The sequence below is a fragment of the Salvelinus alpinus genome, chromosome 19 (genome assembly GCF_045679555.1).
Source record: "Salvelinus alpinus chromosome 19, SLU_Salpinus.1, whole genome shotgun sequence".
NCBI classification, from domain to species: Eukaryota; Metazoa; Chordata; class Actinopteri; order Salmoniformes; family Salmonidae; genus Salvelinus; species Salvelinus alpinus.
The window spans coordinates 32,312,830-32,336,594 of record NC_092104.1 but is presented as its reverse complement, the minus strand read 5'-3'; the positions used below and the strand labels follow the sequence as shown (position 1 = coordinate 32,336,594).

General features: G+C 41.5%; 1 protein-coding gene across 1 annotated transcript; it reads left to right on the top strand.

The window, feature by feature from the left end:
• Nucleotides 1-9,384: 9,384 nt before the first annotated feature.
• Nucleotides 9,385-23,755, top strand: LOC139545850 (leucine-rich repeat-containing protein 43-like). Its single transcript, XM_071354059.1, has 12 exons — nt 9,385-9,633; nt 10,007-10,264; nt 10,615-10,725; nt 11,739-11,878; nt 12,619-12,857; nt 15,368-15,534; nt 15,575-15,800; nt 17,871-18,010; nt 18,178-18,252; nt 21,251-21,481; nt 23,191-23,296; nt 23,510-23,755. The coding sequence occupies exons 1-12, from the start codon at nt 9,547-9,549 to the stop codon at nt 23,665-23,667; spliced, it is 1,938 nt and encodes a 645-aa protein (XP_071210160.1). The 5' UTR covers nt 9,385-9,546; the 3' UTR covers nt 23,668-23,755.
• Nucleotides 23,756-23,765: the final 10 nt, after the last annotated feature.

Genomic DNA, 23,765 nt, shown 5'->3' with positions numbered 1-23,765 from the left:
TTTCCACATTTTGTTACATTACAGCCTTATTCTAAAATGGATTAAAAAAATTAAGAATCCTCAGCAGTCTACACACAATACCCCATAATTACAAAGCAAAAACAGGTTTTTAGAAGTGTTTGCAAATTTTTTTTAAATAACAAACATAAATAGCTTTATATAAGTGTTCAGATCCTTTGCTATGAGACTCAAAATTGAGCTCAGGTGCATCCTGTTTCCATTGATCATCCTTGAGATATTTCTACAAATTGATTTGAGACCACCTGTGGTAGATTCAATTAATTGGATATGATTTGGAAAGGCGCACGCCTGTCTACTGTAAATAAGGTCCCACAGTTGACAGTGCATGTCAGAGCAAAAACCAAGGAATTGTCCATTGGCTCCGAGACAGGATTGTGTTGAGGCACATATCTTGGGAAGGGTACCACAAAATGTCTGCAGCATTGAAGGTCCCCAAGAACACAGTGGCCTCCATCATTCTTAAATGGAAGATGTTTGGAACCACCAAGACTCTTTCAAGAGCTGGCCGCCCGGCCAAACTGAGCAATCGGGGGAGAAGTCATCATCTATGTTTGTTCCCTCTGAGATAAGTAAGTGTTGTAAATATTTTCTTTCTTGCTCTATGAAGTAAAGAAAATAGTTTTTTTCCTACATGGTTTGTGTTTTTGTTGTGTACAGTGTTTTAGGTAACCTCAATATCCTACTTTCTTACATTCCCGACGGCACATGTCACAAGTCTAGGGAGTATGTCAATGGAAGGAATATATCCTTAAAGTACTGTGAATAAACCTAATTCACATCCCAGAATGCAAATTGAGGAAATGCAAATAAATGTATGTATTAATAAATTAATACATTCCCAATAAATAGACTGGAAGGTATGGAACGAGATATTCACATTGTTGCTGGTACTTGAGTATACAAACTATTGTGCAATTATTCTGGCATAAACAGGACTATTTTGCAATATTTCACTAATGTGGTTCCAGTTTTCACGACCAGTAGAACTGGTATGTTCAGAATTCAAACTATGCATTTTCGTCTAAAATGTCCTGGACAATATGAAGCCATACTACTTATTGAACATTATAGCATAACCCTAAACAACCACAACCCACCCTTGCCTTCACAGCCATATCTGAATCACATTGTGCTAATACGTTTTGAAACTTCTTCTAGCATATTTAAATGTTTTATTTAACCTTTTTATTTAACTAGGCATGTCAGTCAAGAACAAATTCTTATTTACAATGATGGCCTACCCTAGTCAACCTGTTTCTTGCTTAAGTTGATCATATTTCCTTTTTCTAAATTGTGAAAACCTATGGCTATCTATATTGCGTTTTTCCTTTAATTAAGTAATTCAATCCTTCAGATACAAAATTATTAAATTGGGAACACATATGGCCTTTCCTTTGAATAAAAGAAAACATATTTATTTTGCACACAAAATCATACAAGAGCAGCATGACAGTCAAATGGTTTGTGAACAAATGGACTATGGGTTTTAAAATGAGTTTCAATAAAAAACTTTTGGGAAAACCGCTGCTCCCCTGTGCACTTAACTGGACCTTTTTGAATGGAGTGCAGGGAGGTCAGTTGAACAGGATAATTTACTATAGGTTCATGAACAAATAAATAAATATGCTATGTAAACAAGTGAAAAAGTAATACATATATTAATTAATAAATAGATTGAAATGAATAAATACATATATCAAGTTTATCATTTATCCTCCAAAGAACAAGACTAGTCTAAGGACGCTTGTTGTGTTTTGCTAGTATCCCTTCAGCCACTTGTAGACGTTATCAAGGATTTTGTAACCCATTAATTTCCTCTTGTATGAACTGTCCCCTGGCTTCTCCAGATCTAGTTTCACACAGTTTTGATTATCCATGGCTGCTATGAACTGGCTCCTGATGACTTCAGTCTGAGATATGAATTTCTCTGAGTCTCCAGTCAAATCATCTTGCTGAATCATTTGATTCAGTTGTCCAAGGTATCCATTGATGGCACAAGAGGATCTAACGGCAGAGACACACGTCACAGGCAGAATGATGTCTGTAATGGTCAAATTTAGTTGTGGGTCTTCTCCCTGGAAATTGCTGTTAACCTAATGAGAAGATACATTTAGGATTTAAGCACCATTTTACAGTCTTTCTTTTTCAGAGCTTATGTTTTCTTTCTTGTCTAATCATCTTACCAAATATTATGTATAGGCCTAAGCTCTTTCCATTATTTCACTTTTACACAATATAATAACCATGTCCGTAGTTCATATTTCTTGAACTGCATTGTTGGTTAAGGGCTTGTAAGTAAGCATTTCACGGTAAGGTCTACCTACACATGTTGTATTCAGCGCATGTGACAAATAACATTTGATGTCCACTACTTACATATTCTTTAAGCAGGTGTTGTGTTCGAGATGCAAGCCAGTTCAGAGTTTTGGATTTTGCAGCTTTTTTCCGGTGATTTTGGCCCATTGGCCTTGAGGCAGTGCTGACGATCAACAACGTTGCAATGAAAGATATTGGTAGTCCTAAACAAAACTCACATAGAAAGATAGCTGTTCAACAATGAGGTAAATCAAATAACTATGAAAATCCTAATGCATTCCTTTTTGGAATAGATTTAACTGACTACTACAAACAGGTGAACATTTGATGTCACTCTTTGCATGGCTTGTCCATTTTAATGAAATAAAAATGTATCTGAATCCACTTCCACATATCCTACCAAAACAGGATTTTAGAGACATTTTGTAAAGTCTATGAATTGCCCATGAATACTCTCTTAGATTAGTTTGTTTTTATTCTTTGTAAAAATGTAAAAAATTAACATTTTGTTTGCGGCAACTATATTATGTAGGTGACTGTGGTGTTAAGTGTCTTACCTCGAGTGAGATGCATGGCACAAGTTTCTGAAGATGTGTTAATGAGTGCTTGTCTAGTGATGTCTGACAGTTTTTGAATTAATGAGACTAATGTCTATTTCAAACATGGAAATGTACCTACATGGAATTTTTTTTTTTTTAGTTTCTGACTCCAATCCCATAATCTACTAAACAATCTTGTAGTAATTTTTCCTATCGCAGCGTAGTGTTTACCAGCAGACTTTGGTTTGCAAGTGGAAGGTATGACTAGGTTACTACTTTCCTCCATGATCATTGCAAATGTGATGTTGATGAATCAGGTGATCAAACCAATGAGCATGGTTGAATAGGAATAACTGCATGCATTACAAATAATGCATTGCATCCATCATAGCACTGAGACTGCACTTGTGAAGGTGGTAAATGACCTTTTAATGGCGTCAGACCGAGGCTCTCTATCTGTCCTCGTGCTACTAGACCTTAGTGCTGCCTTTGACACCATCGATCACCACATTCTTTTGGAGAGACTGGAAACCCAAATTGGTCTACACGGACAAGTTCTGGCCTGGTTTAGATCTTACCTGTCGGAAAGATATCAGTTTGTCTCTGTGAATGGTTTGTCCTCTGACAAATCAACTGTACATTTCGGTGTTCCTCAAGGTTCCGTTTTAGGACCACTATTGTTTTCACTATATATTTTACCTCTTGGGGATGTTATTCGAAAACATAATGTTAACTTTCACTGCTATGCGGATGACACACAGCTGTACATTTCAATGAAACATGGTGAAGCCCCAAAATTGCCCTCGCTAGAAGCCTGTGTTTCAGACATAAGGAAGTGGATGGCTGAAAACGTTCTACTTTTAAACTCGGACAAAACAGAGATGCTTGTTCTAGGTCCCAAGAAACAAAGAGATCTTCTGTTAAATCTGACAATTAATCTTGATGGTTGTAAAGTCGTCTCAAATTAAACTGTGAAGGACCTCGGCGTTACTCTTGACCCTGATCTCTCTTTTGACGAACATATCAAGACTGTTTCAAGGACAGCTTTTTTCCATCTACGTAACATTGCAAAAATCAGAAATGTTCTGTCCAAAAATGATGCAGAAAAATTAATCCATGCATTTGTTACTTCTAGGTTAGACTACTGCAATGCTCTACTTTCCGGCTACCCGGATAAAGCACTAAATAAACTTCAGTTAGTGCTAAATACGGCTGCTAGAATCCTGACTAGAACCAAGAAATTTGATCATATTACTCCAGTGCTAGCTTCCCTACACTGGCTTCCTGTTAAGGCAAGGGCTGATTTCAAGGTTTTACTGTTAACCTATAAAGCGTTACATGGGCTTGCTCCTACCTATCTTTCCGAGTTGGTCCTGCCGTACATACCTATACGTACGCTACGGTCACAAGACGCAGGCCTCCTAATTGTCCCTAGAATTTCTAAGCAAACAGCGGGAGGCAGGGCTTTCTCCTATAGATCTCAATTTTTATGGAACGGTCTGCCTACCCATGTGAGAGACGCAGACTCGGTCTCAACCTTTAAGTCTTTACTGAAGACTTATCTCTTCAGTAGGTCATATGATTGAGTGTAGTCTGGCCCAGGAGTGTGAAGGTGAACGGAAAGGCTCTGGAGCAACGAACCGCCCTTGCTGTCTCTGCCTGGCCGGTTCCCCTCTCTCCACTGGGATTCTCTGCCTCTAACCCTATTACAGGGGCTGAGTCACTGGCTTACTGGTGCTCTTTCATGCCGTCCCTAGGAGGGGTGCGTCACTTGAGTGGGTTGAGTTACTGACGTGATCTTCCTGTCTGGGTTGGTGCCCCCCCTTGGTTTGTGCTGTGGTGGAGATCTTTGTGGGCTATACTCGGCCTTGTCTCAGGATTGTAAGTTGGTGGTTGAAGATATCCCTCTAGTGGTGCGGGGGCTGTGCTTTGGCAAAGTGGGTGGGGTTATATCCTTCCTGTTTGGCCCTGTCCGGGGGTATCATCGGATGGGGCCACAGTGTCTCCTGACCCCTCCTGTCTCAGCCTCCAGTATTTAAGCTGCAGTAGTTTATGTGTCGGGGGGCTAGGGTCAGTTGGTTATACCTGGAGTACTTCTCCTGTCTTATCCAGTGTCCTGTGTGAATTTAAGTATGCTCTCTCTAATTCTCTCGTTCTCTCTTTCTTTCTCTCTCTCGGAGAACCTGAGCCCTAGGACCATACGTCACGGCAAACCGGGCATGATGACTCCTTCCTGTCCCCAGTCCACCTGGCCTTGCTGCTGTTCCAGTTTCAACTGTTCTGCCTGCGGTTATGGAACCCCTACCTGTCCCAGACCTGCTGCTTTCAACTCTTAATGATCGGCTATGAAAAGCCAACTGACTTTTATTCCTGATTTATTATTTGACCATGCTTGTCATTTATGAACATTTTGAAAATCTTGGCTCTCTCTAATTCTCTCCTTCTTTCTTTCTCTCTCTCGGAGGACCGGAGCCCTAGGACCATACGTCAGGACTATCGGGCATGATGACTCCTTGCTGTCCCCAGTCCGCCTGGCCTTGCTGCTATTCCAGTTTCAACTGTTCTGCCTGCGGTTATGGAACCCCTACCTGTCCCAGACCTGCTGTTTTCAACTCTTAATGATCGGCTATGAAAAGCCAACTGACATTTATTCCTGATTATTATTTGACCATGCTTGTCATTTATGAACATTTTGAAAATCTTGGCTCTCTCTAATTCTCTCCTTCTCTCTTTCTTTCTCTCTCTCGGAGGACCTGAGCCCTAGGACCATACGTCAGGACTACCGGGCATGATGACTCCTTGCTGTCCCCAGTCCACCTGGCCTTGCTGCTATTCCAGTTTCAACTGTTCTGCCTGCGGTTATGGAACCGCCACCTGTCCCAGACCTGCTGTTTTCAACTCTTAATGATCGGCTATGGAAAGCCAACTGAAAATTATTCATGATTATTATTTGACCATGCTTGTCACTTGTGAACATTTTGAACATCTTGGCATAGTTCTGTTATAATCTCCACCCGGCACAGCCAGAAGAGGACTGGCCACCCCTCATAGCCTGGTTCCTCTCTAGGTTTCTTCCTAGGTTTTGGCCTTTCTAGGGAGTTTTTCCTAGCCACCGTGCTTCTACACCTGCATTGCTTGCTGTTTGGGGTTTTAGGCTGGGTGTCTGTACAGCACTTCGAGATATTAGCTGATGTACGAAGGGCTATATAAAATAAACTTGATTGATTGATTGATTGATGTCCACTAGAATATGAGAAATATAAGGCATTTTAGAATAAAACCACTCACAGAAAAAGTGTAATGTGAGATGTAATCTTGCACATTTTGTAAAAAGAAATCCTTCACGGTTTAATTTCCCCATTAGTCACAAGTTCAGGTGATAACATTAACACAGAACACATACAGTGCCTTCATACAGTATTCACACCCCTTGACTTTTCCCACATTTTGTTGTGTTACAGTCTGAATTTAAAATGGATCAAATTAAAATGTTGTGTGACTGATCTACACACAATACCCCATAATGTCAAAGTGGAATGATGTTTTTAGAAATGTTTACAAGTGAAAAACTGAAATGTATTGAGTCAACAAAACGGTTGAAAACTTATTATGGCAAACCTAAATAAATTCAGGAGTAAAAATGTGCTTAAGTCACATAAAGGCGAGAAGTGAATTTCAACCACAAAGACAAGGGAGGTTTTCCAACGGGTCACAAAGGGCACCTATTGGTAGATAATTTTTTAACCTAAGCAGACATATCCATTTGACCATGGTGAAGTTAGTAATTACACTTTGGATGGTGTATCAATACACCCAGTCAGTACAAAGATACAGCTTTTCAGGGATTTCCCCATGAGGCCAATGGTGATTTTAAAACAGTTACAGAGTTTAATGGCTGTGATGGGAGATAACTGAGGATGGATCAACAACATTGTAGTTACTCCACAATACTAACATAAATGACAGAGTGAAAAGAGAAAGCCTGTACACAATAAAAAATATTCAAAAACAGCCATCCTGTTTGCAATAAGGCATTAAAGTAATACAGCGTTATGTCTGGGGCAAATACAACACATCACTGAGTATCACTCTTCATATTTTTAAGCATGGTGGTGGCTGCATCATGTTATGGGTATGCTTGTCAGAGGAAAGGACTAGGGAGTTTTTCAGGATAAAAAGAAATCGAATATAGTTAAGCACAGACAAAATCCTAGAGAAACTTGGTTCAGTCTGCTTTCCAACAGACACTGGGAGCCAAATTCAGCTTTCAGCAGGACAATAACCTAAAACACAAGGCCAAATATACACGGGAGTTGCTTACCATTGAATATTCCTGAGTGGCCCAATTACAGTTTTGACTTAAATCAGCTTGAAAATCTATGGCAAGACTTGAAAATGGCTGTCTAGCAATGAATAACAACCAACGTGATAGACTTGAAGAATTTTTTTGAAGAATAAATGGCAAATATTATACAATCCAGGCGTGCAAAGCTCTTAGATTTACCCTGAAAGACTCACAGCTGTAATCACTGCCTAAGGTGATTCTAAAAATGTATTGACTCGGGGTTACTTGTCTAATCAATTAGTGTTTTATTTTCCCTTAATTTTTTTTTAAATGTTAGAATTTTTCTTCCGCTATGACATTACGGAGTATTTTGAATAGATCGTTGACAAGAAAATTACAATTAAATCCATTTTTGTAACACAAAAAAATGTGGGAAATTCAAGGGGTGTGAATACTTTTTGAAGACACTATATATCTTTAGACCATCTGTGTGTGTGCCAAAGGAACTTCATTTAAGAGTTCAGTGTACAGTGGCAAGAAAGAGTATGTGAACCCTTTGGAATTACCTGGATTTCTGCATAAATTGGTCATCAAATTTGATCTGATCTTCATCTAAGTCAGAACAATAGGCAAACACAGTGTGCTTAAACTAATAACACACAAATGATTGTATTTGTCTTGTCTATATTGAATACATAATTTAAATATTCACAGTGTAGGTTAGAAAAAGTATGTAAACCCCTAGGCTAATGACTTCTCCAAAAGCTAATTGGAGTCAGGAGTCAGCTAACCTGGAGTCCAATCAATGAGACGAGATTGGAGATGGTTAGAGCTGCCTTGCCCTATAAAAAAGCACTCACAAAATTTGAGTTTGCTATTCACAAGAAGCATTGCCTGATGTGAGCCATGCCTCAAACAAAAGAGATCTCAGAAGACCTAAGATTAAGAATTGTCAACTGGCATGAAGCTGGAAAGGGTTACAAAAGTATCTCTAAAAGCCTTGATGTTCATCAGTCCACAGTAAGACAAATTGTCTATAAATGGAGAAAATTCAGCACTGTTGCTACTCTCTCTAGGAGTGGCCATCCTGCAAAGATGACTGCAAGAGCACAACGTAGAATCCTCAATGAGATAAGAAGAATCCTAGTGTCAGCTAAAGATTTACAGAAATCTATGGAACATGCTAACATCTCTGTTGACGAGTCTACGATACGTAAAACACTAAACAATAATGGTGTTCATGGGAGGACACCACTGAAGAAGCCACTGCTGTCCAAAAAAACATTGCTGCAAGTCTGAAGTTCACAAAAGAGCACCTGGATGTTCGACAGGGTTACTGGCAAAATATTCTGTGGACAGATTAAACTAAAGTTGAGCTGTTTCGTAGGAACACACAAAACTATGTGCAGAGAAAAAAAGGCACAGCACACCAACATCAAAACCTCACCTCAACTGTAAAGTATGGTGGAGGGAGCATCATGGTTTGGGGCTGCTTTGCTGCTTCAGGGCCTGGACAGCTTGCTATCATTGACTGGAAATTGAATTCCCAAGTTTATCAAGACCTTTTGCAGGAGAATGTAAGGCTATCTGTCCTCCAATTGAAGCTCAACAGAAGTTGGGTGATGCAACAGGACAATGACCCAAAACACAGAAGTAAATCAACAACAAAATGGCTTCAACAGAAGAAAATACGCTTTCTGGAGTGGCCCAGTCAGCTTCCTGACCTCAACCCGATTTGAGATGCTGTGGCATGACCACGAGCAGTTCACACCAGACATCCCAATAATATTGCTGAACTGAAACAGTTTTGTAAAGAGGAATGGTCAAAAATTCTTCCTGACCGTTGTGCAGGTCTGATCCGCAACTACAGAAAACGTTTGGTTGAGGTTATTGCTGCCAAAGGATGGTCAACAAGTTATTAAATCCAAGGGTTCATATACTTTTTACACCCTGCACTGTGAATGTTTACACAGTGTGTTCAATAAAGACATGAAAATGTATAATTGTTTGTGTGTTTATTAGTTTAAGCAGACTGTGGTGATCTATTGTTGTGACTTTAAATTTTATGACCAATTTATGTAGTAATCCAGGTAATTCCAAGCGGTTCACATACTGTTTCTTGCCACTGTACCTTCCCACAACAGGAAAGTGGTGTAATGTAGATCTCTGGTATGTGTTCTGTCAACTGTTGCCAGGCAACCTTTCAGAAGGCTCCACAGCCAAATGCAGCGATTGTTAACAAGCAACAGGGCCTTGAAAAAACTCTACCAAAAACTCAAAAGTAAATTAGTTTGATCCTGTGGCTCTCACACCATTTTATGGGATTGGCTTTCCCTTTAATGGGTCTGTTATTTTTTTCTTTATCTACAACCCTAATGCTTTAGGATGGGCTCTCGGACACTTTCTTTGGCTGTGGAGGAGCAGCTTCGTAGCCTCTGTCTGAAGGACTTTCCATGTGGGCATGGCTGTTGGGTGAGTCCACAAGCCATTTATGTATGAAGCTTTTTTGGCCACACATCAGATCAGGTTGGTGCAAAAGAGGGCAGACAAACTTGTGTGATTTCACTCAAAGATCCTAAGTCTCAATGTAATGGAATGGATGGTGCCAGAGAGATTATATATATATATATATATATATATATATATATATATATATATATATATATATATATATAGTACATGGCTCTTGATGGTGCCATCCAGCGAGCAAGGTCACCTCTTGGTGGTTTCCTACTTTTTTCATGTACAAGTAGTGGATATGAATGAGGTGGACCAAAATACCATTGATTAACAGAAATGGAATGCTTTTTACCTCAACGGCATGTTCCTGTGCTGTTGTGTTCAGAGCAAATCCAGAGGGAGTATCTTTGAGGAACATAGTTGGGGCTACAGCGAGCAGGACGAGGGGAGAGAAGGTGCAGCCAAGGAGGAGGAGGAGGCCCTTATGGAGCACTTGACCAGTCCACTGTCCCCATGGCGACATGAGGGGTCATGGAGCCCCCAAGCCCCAACACTGAGAGAGCTGTCCGTGCGAACACCTGAACTTCTCCATGGCAACTTCATATTCAGCCACTTCAACACTCTACGTATTGTAGACAAGGGTGTGAGTATCTTAGCTGTCTGATAGCCAATGCTCACAAGCCTTGATTTATTTGTTGAGAAATCTTTTGGCTCCCGTTTATATTACCAGCCTTTATATAGCTGTCCTACTGAAATAAACAATTCATCCAACATTTTATTTTGTACAGTAATCGGCAATTATAGTAAGAAGTGCCATCACTTTGAGCAGGGCAGGCACAATGTGTGATGAATGCATTATTTGATAAGTCCCAGCAGTGTCATCTCGCATTTTCAAAAGACCAGCTATATAGAGGAAGACCCTCCCCCATATGTTCCTATCTATTTGAATGTGAATTCATACTGTCAGTGAATGGGTATTTTTGTGTGCATCAGGTCTCCATAGTCGATGATGGCGTGCTCAGGTTCTCCAATCTAAGAGAGTTAGTGCTGAGTGCCAACAAAATTTCTGAACTACAAGCAGAGTACCTGCCCTGCACTTTACAAGTGAGTCACACAACACAGGGAGAGGAGGGGCTGTGGCACATCAACCCATGTCTCATTGAATCCCACCACAGGGACACTCAGAGCGCCATTCGTCTGCACTGAACTATAGTAGGAGGAGTGATTCTGTGGAGTTAGGGTTGAGCCAGGATGTGGACATGAAGCTAGGGTGGGTTAAGTTTAGGGTTGAGCCAGGATGTGGACATGAAGCTAGGGTGGGTTAAAGTTAGGGTTGAGCCAGGATGTGGACATGAAGCTAGGGTGGGTTAGGGTTGAGCCGGGATGTGGACATGAAGCTAGGTTGGGTTAGGGTTAGGGTTGAGCCGGGGTGTGGATATGAAGCTAGGGTGGGTTAGGGTTAGGGTTGAGCCGGGATGTGGACATGAAGCTAGGGTGGGTTAAGGTTAGGGTTGAGCCAGGGTGTGGACATGAAGCTAGGGTGGGTTAGGGTTAAGTTTAGGGTTGAGCCGGGGTGTGGACATGAAGCTAGGGTGGGTTATGGTTAGGGTTGAGCCGGGGTGTTGACATGAAGCTAGGGTGGGTTAAGGTTAGGGTTGAGCCGGGATGTGGACATGAAGCTAGGGTGGGTTAAGGTTAGTGTTGAGCCGGGGTGTGGACATGAAGCTAGGGTGGGTTAGCGTTAGGGTTGAGCCGGGATGTGAACATGAAGCTAGGGTGGGTTAGGGTTAGGGTTGAGCCGGGATGTGGACATGAATTTAAGGTAAGGAGTAGGGTCAGGGTTAGGGTTATGGCTAGGGTTAGGGTTCAACTGCGGTGTGGACATGAATCTAGGGTTTGGTCAAATTGATTAGAAAATTCACAGATGTTGATGTGATGTATCACTAAAAACATTCAAACAAGTAGGCCATATTACTTTTTCTATTATTCATGACATTGGTAGGGTAACCTTTAATATCATTGGGATGTTTTATGAACACTCTGATGCATATAGTGATCGTCTTTGATATCACTGCACAGTCCTTCAATTAAATGCATTGTATGTGTTCGTTTGAAAGGTTTTGGAGCTCTACGCCAACCAGGTTTCTAGCCTTAAAGGTCTTAGCAGCCAGCCTCTACCCTGCCTTCAGCATCTGGGTCTGGGCTGCAACAGGCTGGGTTCCCCCGCAGACATCCAGTACCTCACTGGAACTCTATGGTAAGTGCTCACACACAGGGCAAGTGACAAACAGTACAATTTCAATACTCATCTGCACTTGCTCACAATCACCAGCAGATGACAACAGACTCTAGCAATAATAGGAAGGGACATTACATTCCCTAGCAGTCATATGAATAATAATAACTTTCATTGTATAGCGCTTTTCAATTCAAGTAACAAAGTTATGCACATCATAAAACAATAAAATAAAAGTTCTAACAAAAGTAACCTTTGCGGGTGAAACGGAGGATCTTAGGAAAGGGGGATACCTAGTCAGTTCTACAACTGAATGCATTCAACTGAAATGTGTCTTCCACATTTAACCAAACCCCTCTGAATCAGAGAGGTGCGGGGAGCTGCCTTAAATCGACATCCACGTCATCGGCGCCCAGGGAACAGTGTGCTCAGAACGACAGATTTTTACCTTTTGGTTACTGGCCCAACGCTGTGCCCGAAACCTACCTGCCGCCTATCTATAAGGGCCACAACATATTATAGTTACTAAAATACTATTTTCATAAAAAATATGAACTAGCTATCGTGTATATTTATTTAGTCGCTATACCATCTAGTCCCAATATGAGAAACATACTTTTACATTTTTTTACCATGGCTGTTCAGGTTGTTTGATTTTGTTATAAGTGATGAAAAGACAGATCCCATACATACAGAGGCAGTTCCACAGCTTCCTCTCACCAGTTGTCAGCTCAGCCCTTGCATTCTGTCTCCCTCTTCAGGCCACGACTGGTATCTCTGGACCTGAGCTGGTCTGGCTTCCAAGGACAGCGTGCCCTAGTGGATGCCCTGGCCACCCTGCCTTGCCTGAGGACCTTGGTGCTGGAGGGCAACCCCCTTACCCTCACCCCTTCCTACCCAGGCTTCATCCTGGACAGCCTCCCGCGGCTGCTCTACCTGGACGCCACACGGGTTACACCGGATGATCACCATCGCTTTGAAGGCCTGGCCAAGATGAGAGGTTAAGCTATCAATCACCACACTATCACCATTGTCTTACATTCTATAGTGTGACAACTACGTCTGCGCTGATCGGTTGAGGGATGAGCGTTGTGTAGTAGTGACTCCACCTGACGTAACAATGCACTAATCACACAAGATTTTTTTTGTTTTTTTTTGTCACCTTTATTTAACCAGGTAGGCCAGTAGAGAACAAGTTCTCATTTACAACTGCGACCTGGGTGTATTGATACACCACCCAAAGTGTAATGAATAACTTCACCATGCTCAAAGGGATATTCAATGTCTGCTTTTTACATTTTTAGCCATCTACCAATAGATGCCCTTCTTTGCGAGGCATAGGAAAACCTTCCCTGTTTTTGTGGTTGAACCTGTATTTGAAATTCACTGCTTGACTGGGGCACCTTACAGATAATTGTATGTATGGAGTAGTCAATCAAAAATCATGTTTAACACTATTATTGCACACATAGTGAGTCCATGCAACTTATTATGTGACTTGTTAATCACATGTTTACCCTTAAACTTATTTAGACTTGCCATAACAAAGGGGTTGAATACTTATTGACTCAAGACATTTCACCTTTACATTTTTTATTAATTTGTAAAAATGTGTAAAAACATAATTCCACTTTGACATTATGGGCTATTGTGTGTAAGCTAGTGACACAATTTAAATTGAATCCATTTTAAATTCAAGCTGTTAACACAACAAAATGTGGAAAAAGTCAAGGGGTGTGAATACCTTCTGAAGGCACTATATACAGTTGAAGTCGGAAGTTAACATACACCTTGGCCAAATACATTTAAACTCAGTTTTTCCCAATTCCTGACATTCAATCCTAGCAAAAATTCCCTGTCTTAGGTCAGTTAGGATCACCACTTAATTTTAAGAATGTGAAATGTCAGAATAATAGTAGAGAGAATTATTTATTTCAGCTTTTATAGCAAAAATTCCCTGTCTTAGGTCAGTTAGGATCACCACTTAATTTTAAGAATGTGAAATGTCAGAATAATAGTAGAGAGAATTATTTATTTCAGCTTTTATTTCTTTCATCACATTCCCAGTGGGTCACAAGTTTACATACACTCAATTAGTATTTGGTAGCATTGCCTTTAAATTGCTTAACTTGGGTCAAACGTTCCGGGTAGCCTACCACAAGCTTCCCACAATAAGTTGGGTGAATTTTGGCCCATTCCTTCTGACAGAGCTGGTGTAACTGAGTCAGGGTTGTAGGCCTCCTTGCTCACTTTTTCAGTTGTGCCCACAAATATTCTATGGGATTGAGGTCAGGGCTTTGTGATGGCCTCTCCAATACCTTGACTTTGTTGTCCTTAAGCCATTTTGCCACAACTTTGGAAGTAGGCTTGGGGTCATTGTTCATTTGGAAGACCCACTTGCGTCCAAGCTTTAACTTCCTGACTGATGTCTTGAGATGTTGCTTCAATATATCCACATAATTTTCCTACCTCATGATGCTATCTATTTTGTGAAGTGCACCAGTCCCTCCTGCTGCAAAGCACCGCCACAACATGATGCTTCCACCCCCATGCTTCACGGTTGGGATGTTGTTCTTTGACTTGCAAGCCTCCCCCTTTTTCCTCCAAACATAACGATGGTCATTATGGCCAAACAGTTATATTTTTGTTTCATCAGACCAGAAGACATTTCTCCAAAAAGTACAATCTTTGTCCCCATGTGCAGTTGCAAACCGTTTTTTTTATGGTGGTTTTGGAGCAGTGGCTTCTTCCTTGCTGAGCGGACTTTCAGGTTATGTCAATATAGGACTCGTTTTACTGTGGATATAGATACTTTTGTACCTGTTTCCTTCAGCATCTTCACATGGTCCTTTGCTGTTGTTCTGGGATTGATTAAAACTTTTCGCACCAAAGTACCTTCATCTCTAGGAGACAAAACACATCTCCTTCCTGAGCTGAATGACGGCTTTGTGGTCCCATGGTGTTTATACTTGCGCACTATTGTTTGTACAGATGAACGTGGTACCTTCAGGCATTTGGAAATTGCTCCCAATGATGAACCAGACTTGTGGAGGTCTACAACTTTTTTTCTGGGGTCTTGGCTGATTTCTTTTGATTTTCCATGATGTCAAGCAAAGAGGCACTGAGTTGAAATAAGTTAAATAATATGTCTGTAAACAATTATTGGAAAAATTACTTGTGTCATGCACACAGTAGATGTCCTAACCGAATTGCCAAAACTATAGTTTGTTTAACAAGAAATTTGTGGAGTGGTTGAAAAACGAGATTTAATGACTCCATCCTAAGTGTATGTAAACTTCCGACTTCAACTGTATCTCTGTATTATGCGTGTGGGAATACTTTGGAACAGATTTACCAAAATGAAATCCCTTGGAGCTGATTTGATGGTGGTTTTACAGTCTTTTAAGTCCAACAAGTAAAATAATGAAACTTGGGGGGCCAAATAAAATAACCTTGGGAAAATGCATCAGCCTGCTTTTGAAGAGTAAGATGGTTATGTTCCATCCACAGACCGGATAGTGGACCAGGCCATGGCAACAGTGACGGTGCGAAGGATCAGGGGTGTCCCGGACCCACTGCTGACTGTGGATGAGAGTGCCCCTGAGTTCCCTGTGGTCAGCTACAGCTACTTTGTCAACTATGAGTTCCTCAGCCAACCACCCCCTGGCAACAAGGCATGATATCCCATTTTTCTGTTTAGTCATTCAACTTAATTAATTGTCATATTACAATCTAGTTATTGATTGGTCACAGCAGGCTGGCAGTGACACTGCATCCACATCTGATCCAATGACACCCATAGCGGAGAAGATGGATGGGGGCATCGTTGGTATCTATCAGACACCAAAAGAGAACTGTGAGGAGGAAACAACCAACACTCCAATACCAGACACCCCAGCCAGGACAATGGAGAGTTTGGAAACTAACCATTGTTCCATTGATGGTAAACAACTTTCAGTGCTTTCAGAAAGTATTCATACTCCTTGACTTATTCCACATTTTGTTGCGTTACAGCCTGAATTCAAAATTAATTAAACAGATTTTTTTTCTCTCACCCATCTACACACAACAACCCATAATGACAAAGTGAAAACATATTTTTTGAAATCTTTGCAAATTTATTGAAAATTAAATACAGAAATAATTAATTTACATAAGTATTCAAACCCTTTTGCTATGACACTCCAAATTGAGCTCAAGTGCATCCAATAGCCTTTGATCATCCTCGAGATGTCACTTCAACTTGATTAGAGTCCACCTGTAGCCAATTCAATTATTTGGACATGATTTATAAAGAAACACACCTGTCTATATAAGGTCCCACACTTGACAGTGCATGTCAGAGCCGAAACTATACCATGAAGTCCAAGGAACTGTCCAAAGAGCGCCGAGATAGGCTTGTGGTCATATATCTGGGGAAGGGTATAAAACAATTTCTAGAGTGTTGAAAGTTTCCAAGAACACAGTGGTCTCCATCATTAGGAAATTGAAAAAATGTGGAACTACCCAGACTCTGCCTAGAGCTGGCCTTCCGACCAAACTGAGCACATGGGCAAGAAGGACCTTGGTCAGGGAGGTGACCAAGAACCCAATGACCATTCTGACAGAACTACAGAGTTCCTTGGCTGAGATAGGAGAACCTGCCAGAAGCAAATGTCTCTACAGCACTTCACCAATCTGGGCTTTATGGGAGAGTGGCTAGATGGAAGCCACTCCTGAGAAAAAGGCACATGACCGCACGCCTGGAGTTTGCAAAAAGTTACGTGAAAGACTCTCAGATCTTAAGGCAAACGATTCTGTGGTCTGATGAGACAAAAATGTAACCTTTTGGCCTGAATGCAAAGCGCTGTAAGCGCTGCAAAGCGCAGGATAGAATAAACAACAAATGGAGCCAAATAAAGGGAAAGTCTTGATGAGAACCTGCTTCAGAGTGCAAACAAATTTAGACTGGGGCAAAGATTTATGTTCCAACAGGACAATGAGCCCAAGCATACAGCCAAAGCAATGCTGTAATTGCTACAGAATAAGAATGTGAAAGTCCTTGAGTGGCCCAGCCAAAACCCAGACGTGAATCCCATTGTAAATCTGTGAGAAGACTTGATGATTGTTGCGCCCTATCTAACGTCACAGAGTTTGAGAAAATCTCAAAATGCAGATGTGCAAAGCTGATACATACCCAAGATGACTCAAAACTGTAATCGCCGCCAAAGGTGCTTCTACAAAGTATTGGGGTATGTATATGAGATATTTCTATATTTCATTTTCAATAAATATGCAAAACATTCTAAACATGTTTTCACTGTGTAGTTATGGGGTTTTGTGTGTGTGTGTATATGGGTGAAAGAAAAATAAAATGGATTAAATATATGTTTAGGCTGTAACACAACAAAATGTGTCAAAGGGTATGAGTACTTTAACTACCACACAGAAGGCTTCCTGAGCAGAAGGCTCTGCAGGTATTGCAGGTTCTCATCATAAATTAAGGTAGTGTGATCATGATGATAACTTTTGCCAAGTATCAGAGAACACTATGCAGAGTTGTTAAGGGCCAAGGAACATTAATTAAAGGGATATTGTCCAGAAATGTTAACTGAATCTTGTTTTTTTACCTTCAGATGAGTTGTATTTCCTACAATTTTAATACAAGCTTTACAGAAAGGCCTGTGATGTGAAGATAGACTTCCAGTCATTGCGATAATGCTAATTAGCATGGCTTGCTCAACTACCTTCAAACTGCACGCACAGACACAAAACTACTATCCATGAGTTCATCTGACTCTGGGTAAGTAGAAAATTATTACCAAAATCTCACACTATCCCTAGATTAATATTTGAGGGAAGCAGGACCGTGCTTAGGATGCCTTTTCATTTGATTCCACTAGGTGATTCTTGAAACCTCCATCGCCTGACCTGAGCTTTTACTGATCTCATCCTCTGTCATCTATAAAATCACTCTGTGTCTTTAGTTAGTAACAACTATTTATCTCTCTCTCTCACTGCCCCCATTTTGCAGTGATAATGAACAGCACACATAAGCTGGCATGGGCAGAGTCCATGGACTATGACCACACAAGTGTGCATAGTTTTGGTGACCTGGGGTCCTTCAAGTCCTTTGTCCTTCGTGGGCTCTGGTTGACTGTGGAGGAGGAGAAGGTACAGAACAAAATAGACACTCCGCACCATGCAAACAAAGACAGTTCACATACTCCCACACCCACATACTGGGTCCTCTAGATGCATAGATTTATGTTTAGGTTGATGCATGGATGTCTTGTGAGGATTGAGTTATTGTTATCTGACTATTATTTGGCTTTTTTTAGGTCCTCTCATGGCCTGCCCCTTCAGGAGAACAGCCAATAACCACATCTACAACAGAAAAGAAAGGGGGGAAAGAGGTGATGTTACACAATTTGTAATCTCTCATGGAAGTGACAAACTTTAGCCAGAATTTTACTTCTGGGTAAACGAGATTACACAATTTAACAGTCCTTATAGTCTGGTGATGGAAAGGTTCTCAACAATGTAATTTTTTCAGAAAGGTTTATAGTTTCACTTAACAGCTGATAAACTTTCCTTGTTAGTGGCACCGTATCACATGCCATAACCTGTTTTTCAGCATAGTCATGTAGAAGGTCATTGCTTCCTCATATCATTTATGTGGCTGTTTTGTGTTTGTGGTTAACACAATGACACTCAAACTGGTATAGTTACAGTACATCACATTTTTGAACTGGTTACAATCACTTACAAGCCATGGTAGTGTGAAAAAATATTTCAGATATACTATTAAAAAAGCATAACCATTAATCTGACGAGATCACGTCCAGTGAGTCCATTTTGTTTTTTAATTTATATTTATTTAACCTTTATTTAACCAGGTAGGCTAGTTAAGAACAAGTTCTCATTTACAACTGCGACCTGGCCAAGATAAAGCAAAGCAGTGCGACACAAACAACAACACAGAGTTACACATGGAATAAACAAACATACAGTCAATAACACAATAGAGGAAAAAATGTCTATAAACAGTGTGTGCAAATGAGGTAAGATAAGGGAGGTAAGGCAATAAATAGGCCATAGTGGCGAAATAATTACAATTTAGCAATTAAACACTGGAGTGATAGATGTGCAGAAGATGAATGTGCAAGTAGAGATACTGGGGTGCAAAGGAGCAAAACAATAAATAACAGTATGGGGATGAGGTAGTTGGATGGGCTATTTACAGATGGGATATGTACAGGTGCAGTGATCTGTGAGCTGCTCTGACAGTTGGTGCTTAAAGTTAGTGAGGGAGATATGGGTCTCCAACTTCAGTGATTTTTGCAATTCGTTTCAGTCATTGGCAGCAGAGAACTGGAAGGAAAGGCTTTTGGGGTGACCAGTGAAATATACCTGCTGGAGCGTGTGCTACGGGTGGGTGTTTCTATGGTGACCAGTGAGCTGAGATAAGGCAGGGCTTTACCTAGCAAAGACTTATAGATGACCTGGAGCCAGTGGGTTTGGTGACGAATATGAAGCGAGGGCCAGCCAACGAGAGCATACAGGTCGCAGTGGTGGGTAGTATATGGGACTTTGGTGACAAAATGGATGGCACTATGATAGACTACATCCAGTTTGCTGACTAGAGTGTTGGAGGCTATTTTGTAAATGACATCGCCGAAGTCAAGGATTGGCAGGATAGTCAGTTTTACCAGGGTATATTTGGCAGCATGAGTGAAGGATGGTTTGTTGTGAAATAGGAAGCCGGTTCTAGATTTAGTTTTGGATTGGAGATGCTTAATGTGAGTCTGGAAGGAGAGTTTACAGTCTAACCAGACACCTAGGTATTTGTAGTTGTCCACATATTCTAAGTCAGAACCGTCCAGAGTAGTGATGCTGGACGGGTGGGCAGGTGCGGGCAGCAATCGGTTGAAGAGCATGCATTTAGTTTTACTTGCATTTAAGAGCAGTTGGAGGCCACGGAAGGAGAGTTGTATGGCATTGAAGCTCGTCTGGAGGTTAGTTAACACAGTGTCCAAAGAGGGGCCAGAAGTATACAGAATGGTGCCGTCTGCATAGAGGTGGATCAGAGAATCACCAGCAGCAAGAGCAACATCACTGATGTATACAGAGAAAAGAGTCGGCCCGAGAATTGAATCCTGTGGCACCCCCATAGAGACTGCCAGAGGTCCGGACAACAGGTCCTCCGATTTGACACACTGAACTCTGTCTAAGAAGTAGTTGGTGAACCAGGCGAGGCAGTCATTTGAGAAACCAATGCTTTTGAGTCTGCCGATAAGAATGTGGTGATTGACGGAGTCAAAAGACTTGGCCAGGTCGATGAATACAGCTGCACAGTATTGTCTCTTATCGATGGCGGTTATGATATCGTTTAGGACCTTGAGTGTGGGTGAGGTGCACCCATGACCAGCTCGGAAACCAGATTGCATAGCAAGGTACGGTGGGATTCGAAATGGTCGGTGATCTGTTTGTTAACTTGGCTTTCGAAGACCTTAGAAAGGCAGGGTAGGATAGATATAGGTCTGTAGCAGTTTGGGTCTAGAGTGTCTCCCCCTTTGAAGAGGGGGATGACTGCGGCAGCTTTCCAATCTTTGGGGATCTCAGACGATACGAAAGAGAGGTTGAACAGCCTAGTAATAAGGGTTACAACAATTTCGGCTGATAATTTTAGAAAGAGAAGGTCCAGATTGTCTAGCCCTGCTGATTTGTAGGGGTCCAGATTTTGCAACTCTTTCAGAACATCAGCTATCTGGATTTGGGTTAAGAAGAAATGGGGGAGGCTTGGGCAAATTGCTGTGGGGGGTGCAGGGCTGTTGACCAGGGTAGGTGTAACCAGGAGGAAAGCATGGCCAGCCGTAGAAAAATGCTTATTGAAATTCTCAATAATTGTGGATTTATCGGTGGTGACAGTGTTTCCTAGCCTCAATGCAGTGGGCAGCTGGGAGGAGGTGCTCTTATTCTCCATGGACTTTACAGTGTCCCAGAACTTTTTGGAGTTTGTGCTGCAGGATGCACATTTCTGTTTGAAAAAGCTAGCCTTTGCTTTCCTAACTGCCTGTGTATATTGGTTCCTAACTTCCCTGAAAAGTTTAATATCGCAGGGGCTATTTGATGCTAATGCCGTATGCCACAGGATGTTTTTGTGCTGGTCAAGGGCAGTCAGGTCTGGAGTGAACCACAGGCTATATCTGTAATGGGCTATATCCGTTGTTACAAATATCTATATTTGTAACAACGTAAGCTACCATTTCAGTCATCAGACGATTTTTCTCTGCCTTTTTACAGTATGTAGTAATCCAACACATGATATGTCTAATGGAAACCTTTTATGAACGCATTTATGGTAACAGATACGACTAGCACAAAATAAGTATTATTTTGTCTTTTGGACAGTGTGCGCGACCACCAAGCAACACTTGTTCCAACCAAAAATCAAAAGACAAGAAGAAGAAGAAAGACTCAATAATGGACCTGGTCCAGGACACTCCCATCAGAAGAACCCTGGGCTCGATCCATGTGCCACTACAGGACCTGGTGTCTGGTGATCAGAGAGTTGATGCCCTGTGCAACCTTGGGGTGCTGCTCACAGAGCAAAGCACCAGGGCCATGCCACCCCGAGATAAGGTACTCTGTAGCTTGTGACTCTCCTCTTTCTCTGCAAGCAAAGTACAACTATCAAAGTGAAAATATGTGCCAAAGTTGACACCAGAGGCCCTTTGCTCTACATTATCTATATTAAAGTATTGGGGAAATGCCACAGTACTGGAATTATGAGACTTATTTTTCACTTTAAACAAAAACAATAGAACAATGACTACTTTGAACAATTTACACAGTAAATAAATGAAACATGTAGGTCTACTGGAAAAACTGTGCAGATGCAAAGTATGTTAACAGAATTACGGTAAAATCTCCTTCAGTTTTATAGTTTTATTTCAACAATTTCTAGAGTGTTGAAAGTTTCCAAGAACACAGTGATCTCCATCATTAGGAAATTGAAAAAATGTGGAACTACCCAGACTCTGCCTAGAGAAACTGAGCACAGTTTGGTCGCAACTGTGGGTTGACAGTGCATGTCAGAGCAAAAACCAAGCCATGAGGTCAAAGGAATTGTCCGTAGAGTTCTGAGACAGGATTGTGTCGAGGCACAGATCTGGGGAAGGCTACCAAAAAATGTCTGCAGCATTGAAGGTCACCAAGATCACAGTGGCCTACATCATTCTTAAATGGAAGAGGTTTGGAACCAACAAGACTCTTCCTAGAGCTGGCCGCCCGGCCAAACTGAGCAATCGGGGGAGAGGGGCCTTGGTCAGGGAGGTGACCAAGAACCGATGCTCACTCTGACAGAACTCCAGAGTTCCTCTGTGGAGATGGGAGAACCTTCCAGAAGGACAACCATCTCTGCAGCACTCCACCAATCAGGCCTTTATGGTAGAATGGCCAGACGGAAGCCACTGCTCAGTAAAAGGCACACGATAGCCCGCTTGGAGTTTGCCAAAAGGCACCTAAAGGACTCTTAGACCATGAGAAACACAATTCTCTGGTCTGGTGAAGCCAAGATTGAACTCTTTGGCCTGAATGCAAAGCATCACGTCTGGAGGAAACCAGGCACCGCTCATCACCTGGCCAAAACCATCCCTACGGTGAAGCATGGTGGTGGTAGCATCATGCTGTGGGGATGTTTTTCAGCGGCAGGGACCGGGAGACTAGTCAGGATTGAGTGAAAGATGAATGGAGCAAAGTACAGAGAGATCCATGATGAAAACCTGCTCCAGAGCGCAGGTTCACCTTCCAACAGGACTACAACCCTAAGCACACAGCCAAGACAACGCAGGAGTGGCTTTGGGACAAATCTCTGAATGTCCTTGTGGCCCAGCCAGAGGCCGGTCTTGAACCCTGTTGAACATCTCTGGAGAGACCTGAAAATAGCTGTGCAGCAATGCTCCCCATCCAACCTGACAGCTTGAGAGGATCTGCAAAGAAGAATGGGAAAAACTCCCCAAATATAGGTGCCAAGCTTGTAGCATCATACCCAAGAAGACTCAAAGCTGTAATCGCTGCCAAAGGTGCTACAACAAAGTACTGAGTAAAGGGTCTGAATATTTATGTAAATGTCATATTTCAGTAAAGAAATGTATACATTTGAAAACATTTCTAAACACCTGTTTTTACTTTGTCATTATGGGGTATTTTGTGTAGATTGATGAAGAAAAAAATCTCTTAAATCCATTTTAGAATAAGGATGTAGCGTAACAAAATGTGGAAAAGTCAAGCGGTCTGAATAGTTCCCGAATGCACTGTACATGTCTGACATGCTTTGTAATTTTCTACAGGACCCAAGTAAGAAAGCCAAACATGACAAGAAGAAGGAGGACAAGAAAACTAAGTCAAGTGCTGACAGTGCAGGGGGGCAGAAGAATGTTGCACCACCCTCTAAAAGTGAGCAAAAATACATAGCAACTGTGTAGGCGTTGATCAGTTCTTAGGCCAGTTTTACCTAGATGAAAAATAGAATCCCTTAGCCTTCCTAGTTTCTAGAGAATAATATATTTGTGTAAGGTACACAATGTACGGGAAAACATTTACAATTCCATGTAAAATGGTACCAAATAAGTTGTTCATAAGATTAAATATTTCCCTTCATACTTATAGGTAAAGGAAAAGGATGGAAGGAAAGCCAGGCAGATTTCCGCATGGACGACAACTCTGCTCCCAGTCCAAACCAGTTCGAGTCAATGACTGTGGAGTTCACTGTGCATCTGGATAAATGGCATTCAGCCTCAGAAGCTCATCACCTGGTTCACCCATGATGCGCCATCAGCCTAGCTATTTGTAATGAAGAAAAATAAAAAGTTGTCATGACAAAATTTGGGGATTAAAACCAATTACGAACTCAAATTGGTCAAGT